The sequence below is a fragment of the Peromyscus eremicus genome, chromosome 1 (assembly GCF_949786415.1).
Source record: "Peromyscus eremicus chromosome 1, PerEre_H2_v1, whole genome shotgun sequence".
Taxonomy (NCBI): domain Eukaryota; kingdom Metazoa; phylum Chordata; class Mammalia; order Rodentia; family Cricetidae; genus Peromyscus; species Peromyscus eremicus.
The window spans coordinates 178,816,375-178,834,583 of record NC_081416.1 but is presented as its reverse complement, the minus strand read 5'-3'; the positions used below and the strand labels follow the sequence as shown (position 1 = coordinate 178,834,583).

The 18,209-nt window shown below is 42.1% G+C and overlaps 1 protein-coding gene across 1 annotated transcript in view; it reads right to left on the bottom strand.

The window, feature by feature from the left end:
• The window catches only part of LOC131926295 (olfactory receptor 10A7-like), a 59,529-nt gene extending 53,830 nt beyond the window's left edge, over positions 1–5,699 (bottom strand). The window contains exon 1 of the mRNA XM_059281641.1: positions 4,652–5,699. Coding sequence (XP_059137624.1) covers positions 4,728–5,699 — 972 coding nt within the window. The 3' untranslated portion in view covers positions 4,652–4,727. The remainder of the gene's footprint in view (positions 1–4,651) is intronic.
• Between the last annotated feature and the right edge of the window lie 12,510 nt (positions 5,700–18,209).

Sequence of the window (18,209 nt, the reverse complement as noted above, 5' to 3'; positions counted from 1 at the left end):
TAATTATAAATGCTCAGCCAATAGCTCAGGCTTATTACTAACTAGCCGTTACACTTAAATTAACCCATAATTCTTATCTATGTTTAACCATGTGGCTTGGAATGTTTTCTCAGTATGGTATTCTCATCTTACTTTTCTGTGTTTGATGGTGACTCTCTGACTCCACCTATGCTCTTCCCAGAATACTCCCAGTCTGGTGCTCATGCTCAAACTGTTCCTGCCCAGACACTGGCCAATCAGCTTTTTATTACAAAATAAGAATAATACATATTCATAACATAGAAAAGGATTGCTCCACATCATTGGACTTTGATGTCAGAGTGAGAGAAATAAGCACTCACAAAAGATGAACACTGTGTGGTTCCTCTAGTATGGGTTACCCAAAGGAGTCAAATTTCTAAGCACGTGGAGTAGAATTATGGCTGCTAGCAGTGTGAAGAAGTAGAATACGGAATTTCCATTTTACAGGATGAAAAGCAAGGTAAAAATGAGACAGTGTCGGTGATTCAAACATACAAATGAGTTTATTATTAAAACTCCAGGTGTCTAACTGCTCTCGACCACTGACTACCTTATCTATCTGGAAAGAGACCTCATAACTACAAAAAAGGTTCTGATCAATAGATGTGGACAGTCATGAGTTGGTTGCTTTTTATTGTCAATTGACAAAAGCTAGAGTCACCTGGGAAGAGGGAACATGTTAGGGAACTGTCTAAATCAGACTAGCCTGTGGGTATGACTCTGTAAAATTGTCTTGATTGATGGTTGATGTGGGCAGTCCCAGCCTACTGTGGGTTGCATCACCCCAGGCATATGTGCCTGAGCTGTAGATGAAAGCAAAGAGCAGGGGTCAGTAAATAGCATTCCCTCCATGTTTCTGCCTCCAGGTTCCTGCCTTGAGTTCCTGCCCTGACTTCCTCCAGTGATAGACTATGTATGACCTGCCAGATAAACCATTTTCTCTCCTAAGTTTCTTTTGGTCAGTGTTTTATGGCAGCAACAGAAAAACAAAAACATCAGACACTCATTCCTCATTCATCCTCTTGGCAAGCATTTATTAAGTGTCTAGTAAGTACTAGGCATGTCACTGGGTGATAACTATAAAGCAGTAGATTGTGCAAGATCAATTCAAATTTATTAAGAAGAGCAATTGAAATTTCAGTTATGGCCAGATGTGATGGTAGGTTCCTGTAATCCTAGGAGACTGAGGTAGGAGGGGCATAAGTTTGAAACCAGGATGAGGCTTTGCAGCAGGACTTTTCCCTAAAAATGTAACAAAAACATTGTAGTTGTTTGAGTGGTGGGAAGGGGACACGATATTGTGAAAATCTAAGACATATCTTACTCAAAGAAGATTGGGATGGTTCACCTGCAAGATGTGAGGGTGTGAAGCTCCCATGGGGTGGATTTATTTTCTTGTTGTTGTGAGTAAATAGTTGACAAAAATCAACTGACACCTTAAGAAGTGACGCTGTCCAACATAGGGATGAAAGCAGAGCAACAGGAGCATAAGGCAGCCGATCAAATTGCATGACTAGGAAACAGCAGACAGGAAGTAGATTTGGACCTTCAAATCTCAAGGCCTGCCTCCACCAATTCCACAACCTTCTAAAAATATACCACCAGATGGGGCAGTATTAGCAGATAGCCAATTAGGCTATTATAGCATAATATACTATTAGCAGATAGTGTATTCTCCTAGTCACTTGTATATCCAATATAAGATAAAAGCTACATAATATTGTTTATGATGTATTGCTTGCAAAATATAAGAAAAACAAGTCTATGTATTCAATGCAGACAGGATTTATTTTAATTTTTATTTATTCTTTGAGAATTCTATACATATATACAATGTCTCTTAAACACATTCACCCATCATTCCAAAACTTTCTGGGGTCCCAATAATATTTCCCTTTTAATCTTGTTTTCCTCTACAACATTTATTTTATAATCTGCTGAATCTAGTCAATGCTGCCCACATGCCCATGGGCATGAGATCATCCAATGGGCCTAGACAACCTTCCAGTGGCCACACTAAAGAATGGGGACTCTCAGGGAATGGAGAGATGGCTCAGGAGTTAAGAGCACTGACTGCTCTTCCAGAGGACTCAGGATCAGTTCCCAATACCCACGTGGCAGCTCACAACTCTCTGTAACTCTGGTTCCATGGGACCCGACACCCACAGCAAAACACCAATGCACATAAAATAAGAGAAAATATTCTTTAAAAAGAAGAAAAGGGATTCTCCCTCCTGTTCTCAGCTCGGGGTAGAGTTCCATGAGCCCCGCCCTCCTCATGCTGCCATGTCTAAATGGATTGGTCTTGCACGGGTGCTCACAGCTGCTTGAGTTCATGTGTGCAACACGTTAGGTCACCTCCAGAGGACAGCATTTCACAGCACTCCTCCCCATCCTCCAGCTCTTCCATTCCTTTGTCCTCCTCTTAGAGATGTATCTTGAGCCTCGTAAGTGAGTTGATAAGATATGCCATGTGCAGCCGAGCACCCAGTCACTTGTTCTCAGCGTGACAAGCAAGAATGAGTATCTCCATTAACCACTAACCACTACTACAAGCAGCTCCTTTAACTAAGATTCCTTGACAAATGTATGGATATAAACACGAATATTTAAAAAGAAGTTTAACAAATTGACCACTGTAGCTCCTCCAGAAGACCCGAGTTCAGTTCCCAGTACCCATATCAGGCACCTCAAAATGGTCTCTAACTCCACCTCCAGGGGTTTCAATGCCTCTGACCTTGATGGTTCCAACACTCACATGCACATACCCACCTACAGATACATCTACACATAACTAAAAATAATAATAGTTTTTAAAAATAACAAGACTATGTCATTTTCAGGAAAATGGGTAGAATTGAAGATCATTGTGAAAATAAGTCAGAATCAGAAAGACAAATATTACATGTTTTCTCTTATTTGTCGAATGGAGTTGTTTTTAAGAGGTTTAAGTAAAAGGGGAAGTATTTGGAAAGGAGGAAGGTGACCAGGGTCTAGGGAAGGAGGTACAAGAGAGGATAAAGGGGTGTGAATATATAAATAAATATATATATGTATATATATATATATATATATTTACAGATCTTCATAAAACCTGTTATCTTTTTCATGAATATACATGAATAATTACATGAATAATTTAAAGAGAAATCTGTGGGAAGATGGGATGGCACAGTGGAGAAAGGTGTTTGCCACCAAACCTGCCATCCTCAGTTGGAAACCCAAGGATGCACATGGTGGGAGGAGAGAACTGACTCCCTCAAGTTATCCTCTGACCCCCACATGTGCACCATGTGTACACAGAGACAGAGACAGAGATGCAGAGAGAGACAGAGAGATGCAATAATTATTTGTAAAGGAAATTCCACCAAAAATCAAAAGAGGCAGGGTCACCTAGTAAGATGAATGTGAACCCCATGTTCCTCCAAACAGCTTACTGATCAAACATCAAAGACAAGCTATAAAACCACCCACATTGCGATGCCTTTTCTAATCTTAACACTCTTTGTGTTTTGTTTTGTTTTTATACACAGGGTGTCACTACAACCCTAAGTGGCCTGCAACTCCTATGTGGTTAAGGCTGGCCTCAAATTACTGAGATCCACCTGCCTCTGCCTCCTGTGTGTTGGGATTAAAGATGTGCACCACGACACTTTGTCTCTTAATGTAATGGGTCTTAGCATGAAATATGTAACTATGGCTCATTTTAATCTTTTGGACCCCAATTTTATCTTGTTTTTTATTGACAAATAAAATTATAAATGTAACATATATGTTTGAATATTTTTAACTTCAGATGGGATAGCCTCATGCCATGTATTAGTTACCTTTCTTGTCACCATGTCTAATACCTGACAAAGAGCAACTTAGGGAGGAAGAGTGTACTATGGCTCACAGTTTTGCTGTTTTGAAACACTTATTATTTTTATTTCGTCTGTGGGCCAGTATGTTTGTTCACCATGTGTGTGCAGTGCTCAGGGAGGCCAGAAGAGGGCACAAGATTCCCCTGGAACTGGAGTTACAGGCAGTGAATTCACTGAGGTGGGTGCTGGGAATCGTACCCCAGGCCTCTGCAAGAGTAATGAGAGCTCTTAATGGCCAATTGGCTCACCATTTGAGATTCAGTTCCTTGTGACCACATAAGGGGGTGGCAGGATTATGAAACATTGCATCAGCATTCAGGAAGCAAGCAGGAAGTGGGTTCTGGCTATGACACATGGAGGTTCACTCTTAGTGACCCACTTCCTTTCGCCAGGCTCCACTTCCTATAGGTTCCACTACTTCTAATACAGCACCGCCATTGGAGACCAAAGTGTTTAAACATGTAAGTATGTGGGCAAGTTTTATACTCAAATCACAACATACCCTAAATCAGTTGATTTATAGGAGATTAAATTTTAACTTTTTTTTTCTTTGCTAAAATGTGTTTTTCTCTGCTGCAGTGGGCAATTCTACTTACCCAGGAAAGATGCCATCACCATGCTTTTGAACTCCAGTCCAGTTTCTATGCCAGTGGAGAAACAGAATGCTACCCACTCAATACATGGACCAAGTCGAAATTTAGGCGGGGTTCAAGGGGCCATTAGATAGTTGTGACATCATAAAATCTTTCAGAAAGGGTTTAACTTACTCACACATCGAGATCCTCAAGTCAACTAGGGCAGAGATGATCCCCAAAGGACAGGGTAAATGAAGTCATATAGAGGTCAGGGGATAAAGGTTCCTCGTCTCTGAATGAAGACACGCCCGAAGGCAGCCTTGACCTCCTTGTTCCGCAGGCTGTAGATGAGAGGGTTGAGCATGGGAGTCACAATGGTGTATGACAGGGACACCACTTGCTTGCTCTCAGGAGAGTAGCTGGCTTTGGGGCGCAAATGGATGACCCCAGTAGTGCCGTAAAACAGAATCACCACGATGAGGTGGGAGGCACAGGTGGACAGGGCCTTGTGGCGCCCGGAGGCTGATGGCATCCGAAGGACAGCAGCCAGAATCATGATGTAGGACGTAGCTATAAGACAGAAGGGAACTATGATAACTAACACTGTGACCATGAACATACTAGCCTCGAAGTCTCTGGTGTCTGCGCATACCAGGCTCAGCAGAGGTGCTATGTCACATAAGTAGTGCCGGATACCCAGTGGCCCACAGAAGGGGAAATTAAAGAGCCAGATGGTGTGGGTGAGAGCTACTGGTAATCCTGCGAGCCAGCAGGCGGCGGCCAGCAGGTGGCACAGCTTCAAGCTCATGATGGCACCATATCGCAGAGGCCTACAAATGGCCAGGAAGCGGTCCCAGGCCATGACTGTGAGGAGGAAACACTCGGATGTGACTAAGGACAGCACGAGAAGCAGCTGCAGAGCACAGCTTGTGGCGAACATCCCGCGTCCAGGCCGCAGCAGGGTCACCAGCAGACGGGGCGCCATGTCCAGTGAGAAGCAGATCTCCACCAGCGCCAGCTGGCGCAGGAAGAAGTACATGGGTGCTCGCAGGCCTGGGTCCAGGCTGGTGAGAATGAAGATGAGTGTGTTGCCTAGCAACGTGAGCAGAAAGGCGACCAGGAAGAGCACTGCAAGCATTGGGCGCAGGGAGGGCACATGTGAGAAGCCCAGCAGCACGAACTCCAGCTCACGTGAGCGGCTCTCATTAGTCCAGGGAGGTGATGCCCAGGAGGGTGGCATGGGTTCAGGACTTAGGGCACTGCGCTAAGGACCCAGGAGGAACCTTATGGAGTATCAGAGGGAGGAGAAGATAAAGTGAGAATTGTAGCTTGTGAGTCCCATCATTCCCACTCCCAAGGGGCCGCTTAACACAATGGTAAACCAAGTCCAGTGCTTTCATGGACAGAGCCCTTCTTAAATCCCCCAGGGAATGTGGGATGAAGCAAAATGACCTCACCCGCTGATCTAGCCTGTCTTTGCCCTTAAGGTCCTCTGTCTTCTGACTCTGCTTTCCTTAGTTTTGAAGGGTCCAGGAATATAGAAATACAAAATTATAAGCGTAAGAGATGAACAGTGACAGTTATCAGCTCTAAAGTTTAACTGCTCCCAGTGGCTGTCTACAGCAGCTCTTCTGTCAACAGCCAGAGCCAAAGGCTCACCCAGTAAATTAATAACATGAGAAAGTAGAGAGTCTGGTTAATAATGAGTGTCTTAGAGTGATGGGAAAATCCCTGCCACATATGAGCAGGACAGCCTCCTCGACGCCTCCTGTCTTACCTGTGAAGTTGTGAAAACAGGATTTCATTTGGAGGGCTGCATGGCACAGTACTACTTATTGGGGTAGTAAGTGCTGTGCTTAAAAATCCAACACAGCCATGGCAATCTTTAAAGGAGGTCAGAAGGCTGAGGAGATAATGTCTGATGAAACCCTGCTGTACAAACATGAGGTCCTAAGTTCTGACCAGTCAAACATGGAAGCATGTGCTGTAACCTCAGCACTGGATGGAGGGGCAAAGATGGGAGGACCATCAGCCGTCTGGTCTAGCTGAAATGGTCAGAGACCCTGTGTTGAAATATAAGGGAAGTGATAGAGGAAGACACCGAAGGTGATCATGACTTCCACAGGTGCATATCCATGTTTATATACACACACACCCAGAGAGAGAGAGAGAAAGAGAGAGAGAGAGAGACAGAGACAGAGACAGAGACAGACAGATAGACAGACAGACAGACAGACACAGAGAGAGACAAGGAGAGACAGAGAGAGAAACAAAGGGAGAAAAGAAGACACAGACAGAGACAGAGAGAGAGAGAGAGAGAGAGAGAGAGAGAGAGAGAGAGAGAGAGAGAGATGCAGTCTATTGGCCATGGTAATACATGTTGATATTCTAGCACTATAGAGATATAGGCAAGAATATCAGGAATTCAAGGCCCCTTCCAACCACATAGTGAGTTTAAGGTCAGCCTGGACTATGTGAGACTATGTCTCAAAATATAAAATATGGAATGGGATAGGAGAGGTGAGGAAGGGAAGGAAAGACAGAGAAGGGGAGGGGAGAAGAGAGGAGAAGAGATGAGAAGAGATTAGAGGAGAGGGGAGGAGAGGAGAGGAAAGGAGAAAAGTCACTGTACAATGACATGGAAGATATTCAGGAAATATTGTACACCAAAACTCAAGTTGTGGAATAAGAAGAACAAGGTGGTGTCTTAGATTGGATTCCTATTGCTATGATAAAACCCCATGGCCCAAGCACCTTGGGGAGAAAAGGGTTTTTATTTGACTTATTTTTCTACATTGTAGTTCATCACTGAAGGAAGTCAGGACAGGGACTCAAACAGGCCTAGAACCTGGAGGCAGGAGCTGATGCAGAGGCCATGGAGGGATGCTGCTTACTAGCTCTCTGCACATGGCTTGGTCAGACTACTTTCCTATAGAACCTAGGACCACCAGCCCAGGGATAGTACCATCCATAGTGGGCTTGGCCCTCCCCCATCAACTGCTGACTAAGAAAATGCCTACAACACTGTCTTAGGGAAGCATTTTCTTAATTGAGGCTCCCGTCTCTCAGAGGACTTTAGCTTATGTCAAGTTGACATAAAACAATCCTGCACAGATAGTATGATGCAAACACACTACAGAGTTACCTTGTTTTTCTTTCAAGTCCTCATGAATAGGGATAAATGTACAATGAATATAGGAAAGGATACACTCTAAAAAATGATGGAGATTCCTCTCAAACATGAGGATGCTAGTTGGAAGTAATAGCCAGGGAATTTAAAAATTGGTCTTTTCAAATTGTGGGCTGACTGGCAAGATGGCTCAGTGGGTAAAGGTGTTGGTGCCAAGCCTGACAATTTGAGTTTGATCTCTGGATTCCACATGGTGAAAAGAGAGAACCTGTAAGTTGTCCTCAGACTGCCACACTGCACGGTGACATGCAGACACACACTACACACTACCACAAACACACAACACACAACACACACACACACACACACACACACACACACACAGGCTCAGCATGTACGTTTGGATTGGATATTAATCATTGTGGGTAATTGTTTTGTTGTTGTTTTTTTTTTCAAATAGAATCATGCAACTGGAATCAGAGCTATGATCTCTCACTCCTTTAAATTCTCCATCACCCAAAGAGGAAAAACAAATTCTTTCTGTGTCTCAAATCAGAATCTCCTGTGATCAAGTTTGTGTTCCATTCCTGAGCCAAGAAATACAGCACCAGAGCAATATTCTTCTAATGAGTTAGAGCACTTTAAAATATGATCATGGAATAGACCAAGGATAAGAAATGTTTCTAACATCCCTCTGAACCCCACCCTATGTTAGGATGTGCAAACAAAGAATACAACATTCTTTTTTTTTTAAAGACTGGGTCTCACTGTACAACTAATATTGGTCTGGAACTCACAACATAGCTCAGACTGGCCTCCAACGTATGCAGATTCCCCCTGACTCAGACTCTCAATGTCTAGGATCACATGCCTGAGTCACCAGCACTTTTCAGGACCCAGCAGTTCCTGCCACACAGCTCCAATAGAATCCAGGATGCCCATCTCTCAATGGGAAAAAAAAAGCTGTGGGTTGATAGCTAATTCTCAGCAAAGACTCAGTGCCTCCTACAAGAAGCTGGAATGAGAGGTGGAAGTCACAATCCTATATTGGGATCTGCATAACCCAAAGCAAGCAAGGGCTTCGATGTGTGACCTCTACCTTGATGAGTGCTCCTCCATCCACCTGTGAAGGGAAGTTCATAATATATCTGGGGCTCAAAGAAAGAAGGAATAGAAAGATTTGTCACTGAATAGGTGCCCCCAAGTGTTTCCAAGAGTGGAATAGAAACTTGAATCCAAACTCTACCATTTAGTAATTGTGAGAATGGATTAACTTCTCTTTCCATTATCTGGAAAGTCATGAAATTAGTGGTATCTGCTCCTAAAATGTCAGTGAGAATTAACTGAGGCTGTATTGAGGTTCAAAGTCCTGAGATTCAAAAGCTTCCATGGCAATTAGCCATCATCATCATCATCTTCATAATCACCAGCACTCTCAGCATACTCCTCCATCACAAACAATATCACTCCATCATCACAATCACTATCATCACTGTTATCTTTACCATTGTCACCATCAAAATTGTCATCTGAATCATTTTATCATTTACCATCTTTTTATCACCATCATTACCACCATTATCACCATATCATTATAATCTTACTTATCACCACCATAATCATATAATCACTAAATCATTATAATCTTAATCATCATCATCATCATCATCGTCATCATCATCATCACCACCATCATCTCTCCATCATCCCACCATCATCACCACCACTACCACCACCACCGACAGCAGCAACAGCAGAATCACCACATTGATATAATCTTAACCTTCATCATCATGATTAACATCTCCATCAGTATCGTCATCAAAGAACGTAAAAAAGAATGCTGATGTTCTGCTCCCAAAGATCATTACAGTATCTGTTAGTTAAACAGAGACCATGTTTATTCTTCCCTGCAGCTTGATGCCTTGTCCTTCATGAAGAACTCACTCACCTTCTGCTTCTCTTTCTGCCTGGAACTAAGTTGTGACAAAGCTACTCCCTTGAACCAGGAGCTCCTGGGGCTGATTGGGATTCAGAAAACCAATGCTTTCAGTCTTTGGCTCGGGACAGAAAATGAGAGCCCTACAGACTCTACCCTTGGAGACTTGTGCTCATTACATATTTCTGTGCCCCCATGTGAAGACAGAGGAGGTAGAGAGTCTGGAGCCACTGCTTCCCCCAGAGACCATTGTCCTTGCCATACTTCTCTCTTCCTGGTTTTTCCTCTGACCTACTGGACTGTGTTTGCCTTTAGCTACACATAAGAAATCCACAGTCTCCTCACTGGCCTATAATGTCCCTAAAGATTTCTCCTGACCACCCATGCATCTTCATGTCTTACCATGTCATGGCACAACTCTCTATATGCCAATGGCTCCTAGCTATGGCAGGGAAACTGAGAAGGGATTAAGTTTTGGGTATGAGAAGCCCATGGTCCATAGTTCTACTTCAGCTGGTGAGTGAATAAAGAAGATAAATTAGGAAGGCTTGCACAGACTTCTCAATGGGCAAGCAAACACAGCCCTTCATTCTGGCAAGCTTGCTGATCAATGAGAGACCCTGTCTCAAGAGTACATGGCAGATGAGAATAGAGAGACACCTAATGCCTCGCTCTGTAGTCTGCATGTGCATGCACAGGCATGCACACCCTCACATTCATATGCATGCATGCATTAAAACAGCATGTTGATCCCAGTTTCTAATTGGTGTGCATGTGTATTTATGTGGAAGTGAATGTGTACAGAGGCCAAGACACTAGAAATGAGCCCATAAGAAGGAAGGGACAGTTAAAGGGAGATGGGGGATGGTAATAGAACACATGTGACATGAAAGTGGATGCGGGGAGCCTGGAGGTGGAAGAGACAAGTGGGGACAGGGAGACAGAGAACAGAAACAGAAGGCAGGCAACCAAACTAACTATACATTCCTTTGTGTTGGGGTTAAAAAGAAAGTAATGTAAAAGGAAAGGAAAGGAGGAAAAGAAGGAAGGAGAGAGGGAGGGACGGAAGGTCGGAGAGAAGGAGGGAGGGAGGGAGGAAGGAAGGGAGGGAGGGAGGAAGGGAGGGAGGGAGAATGGAAATGAAAATAAAAACCAGAAGAAATATAAGATGCAGAAGTTGAGGCCTTGGAGGGGTGCACATGAACTTCTCTCTTCAGAACATGGCATGGTCACTGGCTGCACTCATGAACTCAGAGCTGCTTTTTACCTTCCTCACAGTGACTGCTCTTTAAGCTACTAGAAGCCAGGCTGCTCAGGCCATAGGCTAGGGGAAAATCTGTTCCCCCAGACAATGGCTCTGTTGCTGCCCACAAAGGTAGCTTTACTAAATCTCTATTGTTCTAAGAAAACTCAAGATTCAAAGGCTAGGGTGAAAATGTGCAAGCTCAGAGAGTTAGAGTAGCAACTGTCTAACTTTCTCTGTTAGCTGGCATCCCAGAACGCTTTTCCCTTCCAAACTGCCACAGCTAAAAAAAAAATAAACAAACAAACAAGAAAAAAACCTGTGCTTGCTCCACCCTGATGCTTCCTGTCAACTAGTTGACAACCCCACCTCTCTGAGCCTACGTTCATTTTATTTAATTAACACAAACGCGACACATCTTTACATAGTTAAACAAATGTACCATTAGCAAATGGAACACATCTCTGCCTAGTTAAACAAATATTCCATGACCTACCTCAGCTGCAGTCACCGCCACACAATCAAGCAACATTCCGGCAAGCAGCACTAACGGGACTCCATGAGTTACAGAAAAAAAAATTAATGACAAGATGTGTGGTTAGGAGAGGGATGTGTTGGGGGATATATGGAGGAAGTGTGTACAAAATGTATGTAAAGTTTGTAACCTTAAATTTGAACTTTTGAGTAAAATTATAATTTAGAAATATTTGAGTAAAATGTCTTTAAACAAAGATTAAATACATCCAATGAGCATATGCACAGGGCTTTTTGAGAAACCAAGAAAAAATCAAGGACAGTGTGAATTTTTATTTGTAAACTTCAATAATAATTAAAACGTATTAACGAAAATTGATACAGTGGTCAGGGGACTTTTGCAGTATGCATCACATATGTGAGTGTGTATGAATGTTGACTCAGAACATGACTGAAAGAAGCTTTGCAAAGAAAATCATTTAGGATATGTGATGTACCTGTAACCATCTTTATGACGTTTTGTATTTTAAGAGAGATTTATTTATTTATTCAGTGCATTTGTGTGTGCACATGCCCACATGTGCAGGTGCTCTCAGAGACTAGAAGATGGCATCAGGGCATCAGATTCATGTGCAGCTGGAGTTATAAGTGGTTGTGAGTTCCCTGATGTGGGTTTTGGGACCTGAACTCAGGTCCTCTGCAGAAGAGGCCATGCTTTTATCTACTGAGCCATTTCTCCAGCTCCATTTTGTGCTTTTAATGGAGAGCTATTGGGGAAAATTCAATTATAGATGTCCAATGATATAAACTATCACATCCACACAAATGGTGTGATAAACACAGAGCCCAAGTACATAGCTATAGTTACTCATAAGAATGTCACGAACTATGATGGTTACTTGTTGTCATGTCAAAAAGTTAGGTCACAAAACCATGTCTGGAGCTAGAAAGATGGCCCAGTGGTTAAGAGCACAGACTGCTCTTGCAGAGGACTTTTGGGTTCCCAGCACCCACACAGTGGCTCACTACCATCTGTAACTCCAGTTTCAGAAGATCCGACACCTCATCTGGCATCTGCAGTCACTAGAAACCCATGCAGCATACAGACACAGTTCCAGGCACAACACTCATACATAGAAATAAAAATAAATAAATCTGAAAAAATATACCCAGCTTCATACAGTAGGTTTACATTTCAGTTTTGAAAAAATACATTAGGAGGGTGAGGATATAACTCAGTTAGTTGAGTTTCTGCCTTGCATGCACAAAGTCTAGGTTTGAGTCAAAGCTCTACATAATTGGGGTGTAGGGTACATGCCAGTAATCCCAAAGCCAGAGAGGTGGAAGCAGAAGGATCTGGAGTTTAAGGTCATTTTTGACTACACAGTGAATTCAGGGGTATCCAAGGCTACTTGAGACTCTCTCAAAAACAAATTTAAAAATGCAATTTCTATGTAAGAACTAGAATAGGTTTTAGAAATTATTGCCTTAAATGTTTAATAATGATTATCTTCATGTGGGAGCATGTGGGAGGCATTGCTTCTCACATTGCTGTCTGCTGTCAACTTACTCTGCTAAGCGTGTCTTTCTTTTATAATAAAAATATTTTATCATATTTCACAATGCTCAGCTAGTGGTGTTGGGAGACATTTTAATTTTTTTGAGTCGGTGGAACTTCTGCCTCTTTTTTCTTGTCTTGTACCAAACACTCATGTTCTTGTGATACCCCTGAGAGGCCAAGTTCATACATACATCCTACAAATAGTTCCAAGTCTCCAGATTCTCACCCTCTGCAGATGGCATGTCACTCGCCATTTATTACAAGATTTCATAAATGCCTTTTGTAGGTTCAGTATCCTTCATTATCTTGGGAGCAGCTGGAGAACAGTGATTGGATTTCACATGCCTGTTTGATGCCAACATCTGATACAAGTCCTTGGTCCTGTTAGGAGATGCAAACTGTCTGGGAACTGATTTGGAACCAATGCTGCCTTTGGGTCACCCTTACAAGCCCCAGTACAACCTGATGAAAAGCTTCACTTGAATTTTTGCTCCAAATCCACAGAGACTAAGAGCCCTCCAAGGCCCAGCTCTTGGATTTAAGTTGGCCCTTCTGCTTGCAGCCAGCTGGAAGAACAGAACTCTCTTGAAAACACAAAAGTATTGAAATGTGGAGAGCCTACTTGAGAACTCATTGCCCAGAACTAAAGGTAACTTTTCCAAACAGTTGGCTTTGAATTCATTGTCCAACCACTTAAGTCGCTGACATCTTCATTTATGTCCAGGAGAGAAACTGGATGTTATTAAAAAGGAAGAAAGAAGACTCACTTTGCCTTAACAGAGAGGTAAAAAGGTACAATTGTGTGATTTCAAGGAGAACAAAAACAAAAAGTTTTCTCTCCTATAGGATGTCTATTGATGCTAGAAACAGCCTGGATGATACACAACTTCATTGGAATGACTCTCCATGGCAACCATAAGAATTCAAGGCCATCTATGAAACCAGAAAAGGCATTGAAGAGTAGATTAGCTGGAAAGAGGATGGGAGACTAAAGGGAAGAACTGGGAAGATGTAAATCTGTTCAAAATACATAGTATATTTAAAAGTAGTTGTCTACACCTATCTTAACATTGTTTGCAATGAATGCATACAATAATAAGATATTTTTAAAAGAAAATGGGATATTGTTTTTATACTGCAGATGATTATGTGAGTTTTTTTGAGACAGGGTTTCTCTGTGTAGCTGTGGAGCCTGTCCTGGAACTTGCTTTGTAGACCAGGCTGGCCTCAAATTAACAGAGATCTGCCTGCCTCTGCTTCTCGAGTGCTGGGATTAAAGGCTTATGTCACCACTGCCTGATGATTATGTGAGCTTTATAAGGCCAGAGAATATGCAGACAGAGACAGATTAGAACTAGCTTAATGTCGGGCTGGAGAGATGGCTCAGCCGTTAAAGGCTAGGCTCACAACCAAAAATATAAGAACTAGCTTAATGTCATTTACAAACTCTGTTCTTAAGTTGGCAGTGCATTTCAAGCTGAAGTTCATAAAGTCAACTTACTGGGTCAATGATAATATTGAACAATATTGCATCAATAATAACATTAAAATGACACAGAATAGAACATCTCCAGTCATGTCTGTCATAAGTGAAGACACTGTCAAACCTAGTCATGTGACATAAAGGTGAGTGTTGTTAAACTTTTAAAAAGGTGTCCTTGGTGTTTATGTATACATGCCATTGTGACATATTCATGATGGAAAATGCTTTCTTTTTGCTATTCGTATAAAATTACATACCTGGCACACAGGCAGCGGGTGGAAGCTATGATGCTTAATGTCATTTACAAACTCTGTTCTTATGTAACAGATAATTCAAAAGAAGGTACTAGTAGGTCTGGATGTGGTCCTTATGCCTGTAATCCCAGAAATCAGGAGATACAGTCAGAGCTTAAGCTTATCTTTCACTATATAATGAGTCTGAAACCAGAATGGACTACAGTAGGTCAAGTCTATTCTCCCATACATGGTTTAAGCTATTTTTGACTCATTCCAGATAATCCAGTACCTTTTAAAATGCTGTCATCATTCTTGAGAAAATCAGTCAGGATCATAGGTCCATCTTATGTTGTCAGACAACCAAGGTAATATAAAGAGGCATTCAGGAGAAGTTATATCAGCTGCAGGGTGTATATTATGGAAAAGATGGAAGAGAAATGACCAAGGAATAAGTAGACCAGAGAAGGAAATCATTCAACTGAGGAGGAAACCTCTGTAGTGGAAGATTAGCAGGAACTAGTTTCAGTACCACAGACAGCTCCGTGAACCCAGAGATGGCCCACAGAGCACAGTGCCGGAAAGCAGATACTGTTTCAGCACCGGGGACAACTCCAAGGTTGTTCAACTCCTATTTCAGGTACAGGACATCTCTGCTGGTGACACTAATTAGGTGTCAAAGAAATCCAGGCTGACCAGTACAAAGGTTGATGGTCTGAAAAGCACTTTTAGCCTCGTCTTTGAGTCTCAATAGGCTTGTCTGGTAGAAATATTTATAGAGTATTTAAAGAGCTTGTAGGCCAGGCTCTTTCACCTGCTCAGTCACCTTCCCAGCCTCTAACTTTTTTTGCAGTTTTATACCAGTTGTATGCTTAGGCATCTTTCTTTTAGTGCAGGAGTAAGCTTCTGAGATGGCCCAGGGAGGATGCTAGACTCATTTACTTACAAAGTAGCACTTCATTATATAAAACAGGGCTTGATTTATGTGTTAGTTTTATTGTTGAACGTTAGCAATGTTGAGACACTTTTTGGGGTGGTACCAAAAAGTGCTACTGTTAATGCAGCAGCCACACTCTAAAATTTGTTAGATAGTGGTTACAACTTCGTTTTCCAAGAATCAACACTCATCTAGGCCCCCACCAAATTGTATGAAAAACATAAAGTGAAGCTTAATGTGTCCAAATGTTCATATTCACGACAGCTCTTTGGCTGTAAAAACTGGTATTTCATTTCAGCTTAAATTTCCATTCCTTGTTTCCTAATAAGACAGGAAAATTTCCTAGTTTTAAGTTATTAGTTATTTTTGGTCAAAGTATTTCTTTAGGACAATGGGTCTCAACCTGTACATCATGACCTCTTTGGGGGAGTCACATATCAGATACTTTGCACATCATATATTTACATTATGATTCATAACTGTAGCAAAATTACAGTTATGAAGTAGCAATGAAATAATTTTATGCTTGGGGTCACCACAACACAAGGGACAGTATTAAAGGGTCCCAGCATTAGAAGGTTGATGTGGGAGCCCATTCTCGGGTTCCTCGTGGCTTTACCCATCAGGTCCGCATAGAGGATGATTAGGACCACGGGCCTTGAGTACAGGTGTCTGAGATGGTCTGCACTTGGCTGTGCTGGGGGAGGAGGTCTTTTGCTGCACCCCTTGGCGTCTCTATAAAAACCCTGGGGCAGAGACAATCAGGGCCCGTTGGAATAGGTTCCAGGCCCTCTCGAGGCTATCCTTTATTTTCTATCTGTTTATCTCTGTGATATTCTCCACAATAATTCCTTCTATCTAATATTTCCTGATGCTCGCACTCAAGAAAACTCTGGGGAACTGTGGGGGTGGTTGGGTAAACGCCCCACAGGTTGAACACCACTAACTAATTCTTTATCTATTTTTTTTTGATTGGTGAAAAATCTGCTCTCCACGCCAATCAACCAATGTCTTAGTATATTCTATAGAGAAGTCCCTTGTCAGTAATATGCACTGGGGCTATTTTCCTAACTTGTAACTTTTTCCCCTCTAGTGATCAGAATTTTTCTGCATCATGCAAATGTTTAATTTATATGAGGCAGATGTTTTATTTCTTTTAAAATGTCACCCTTTTATTGAAAGTAGACTCTTTGCTTGCAAAATACATCCTGATGAGGGTTCCCCCTCCCTCTATTTTTCTCTCCCGTCTAGATCTACCCCATTTCTGTCTCGCACTAGAAAAAAGAGATAATATTAAAATATAACAAAATAAAATATAAGGAGATAAAAGTGTCACAGCGAAGGCAGACAGGACAATCCAACAGAAAAAAAAGAGCCCAAGAGAAGTCACAAGAATCAGAGACCCACTCACTCACACACTCAGGAATCCCATTGAAACACTAAACTGGAAGCGATAACACATCCGCAGAAGACTTGGTGCAGACCCGTGCAGGCCCCGTGCTTGCTGCCTCGGTCTCTGTGAGCACATATGATCATTGACGAGACAGATATTTTAAATGCATTTCCTTTGTGGTTGTTTTATGTACACCAAAGGCCATAAAGACATGCTTCTGCACTGTTCTCTGAAAATCTAGAGGATGTTTTGAATGCATATATTAAAATTTGACAATTTCATACAGGTATACAATGGTATAAACAGTTTCACTCCAGATGCTTTCTCTTATCTGCCTCACGCTCCTGACTACCCATTTCTTCTTCCCAACTAGACCTTTCCTGCTCTCAGGTCATACTTCTTGTGCAGTTCTTACATAGGTAGCCACAGCTGCATCGCGTTCAAAATTTCATTATCCTGCTGCAGACAGGACATTTAGGGCCCCTCCCCATCCTTCAGGCCCGACAATCTCTCTCCCCCCATCTATCTATCTATCTATCTATCTATCTATCTATCTATCTATCTTTCTATTTATTGTGATGTTATGTGTGACTTCTCTGGCAAGAAGAAGTGGCTTCTTCTTTGCAGTTGGTACCAGTTAATACAGAAACTCATGACTGGCTCAAATGCTGAGGATAAATAACTGTTCAGTGCTCGATCTGAAAGAGACATCCACATTGAATTCTTAGTTTCATCTGATCAAAAATGGCACTCTTGGAGTGTGTGTGTGTGTGTGTGTGTGTGTGTGTGTGTGTGTGTGTGTGAATGTGTGTGTGTGTGTGTGTTTCGGTGCAGATAACTAAAGGCACACAGTTTTCTGATCCGTGTGGAGGGCTTTCCCACTATTTCAATATTCAGGTGTGTTTTTTCCTTTCTTGCATTCAAGAATAACTTTAAATGTTACTATCCTGCCCAGTGAATTCTTCTTTGACTTTTAAAATGTTCTACTCCAGACCTGGAGAATTATAGGCATTGTACAATCCCACTGTTTTTTTTTTCTTTAGCATCCATCCTCTGAAATTCTTTCAGTGTGTGTGTGTATGTGCAAGTGTATGTAGAAGCCAAAGGTTGACATTTGGTGACTTCTGAAGTCTCTCCCTACTGTAGTTTTGGAGACAGGGTCTTTCACTGGCCTATGGGTTACAAGTTTGGCTAAGCTATATGGCCAGAGAACTCCGGGGACCCACCCAGAACTTCCCCAAAGCCAGCACAGGAGTCACAGTTGTGTGACTGCTCCTGAGTGCCTACGATGTCATTTTTACATTTGACCTTTTATTTGAGTTTTTTAATCTCTCATTACTTAGAATACAAAAATTTC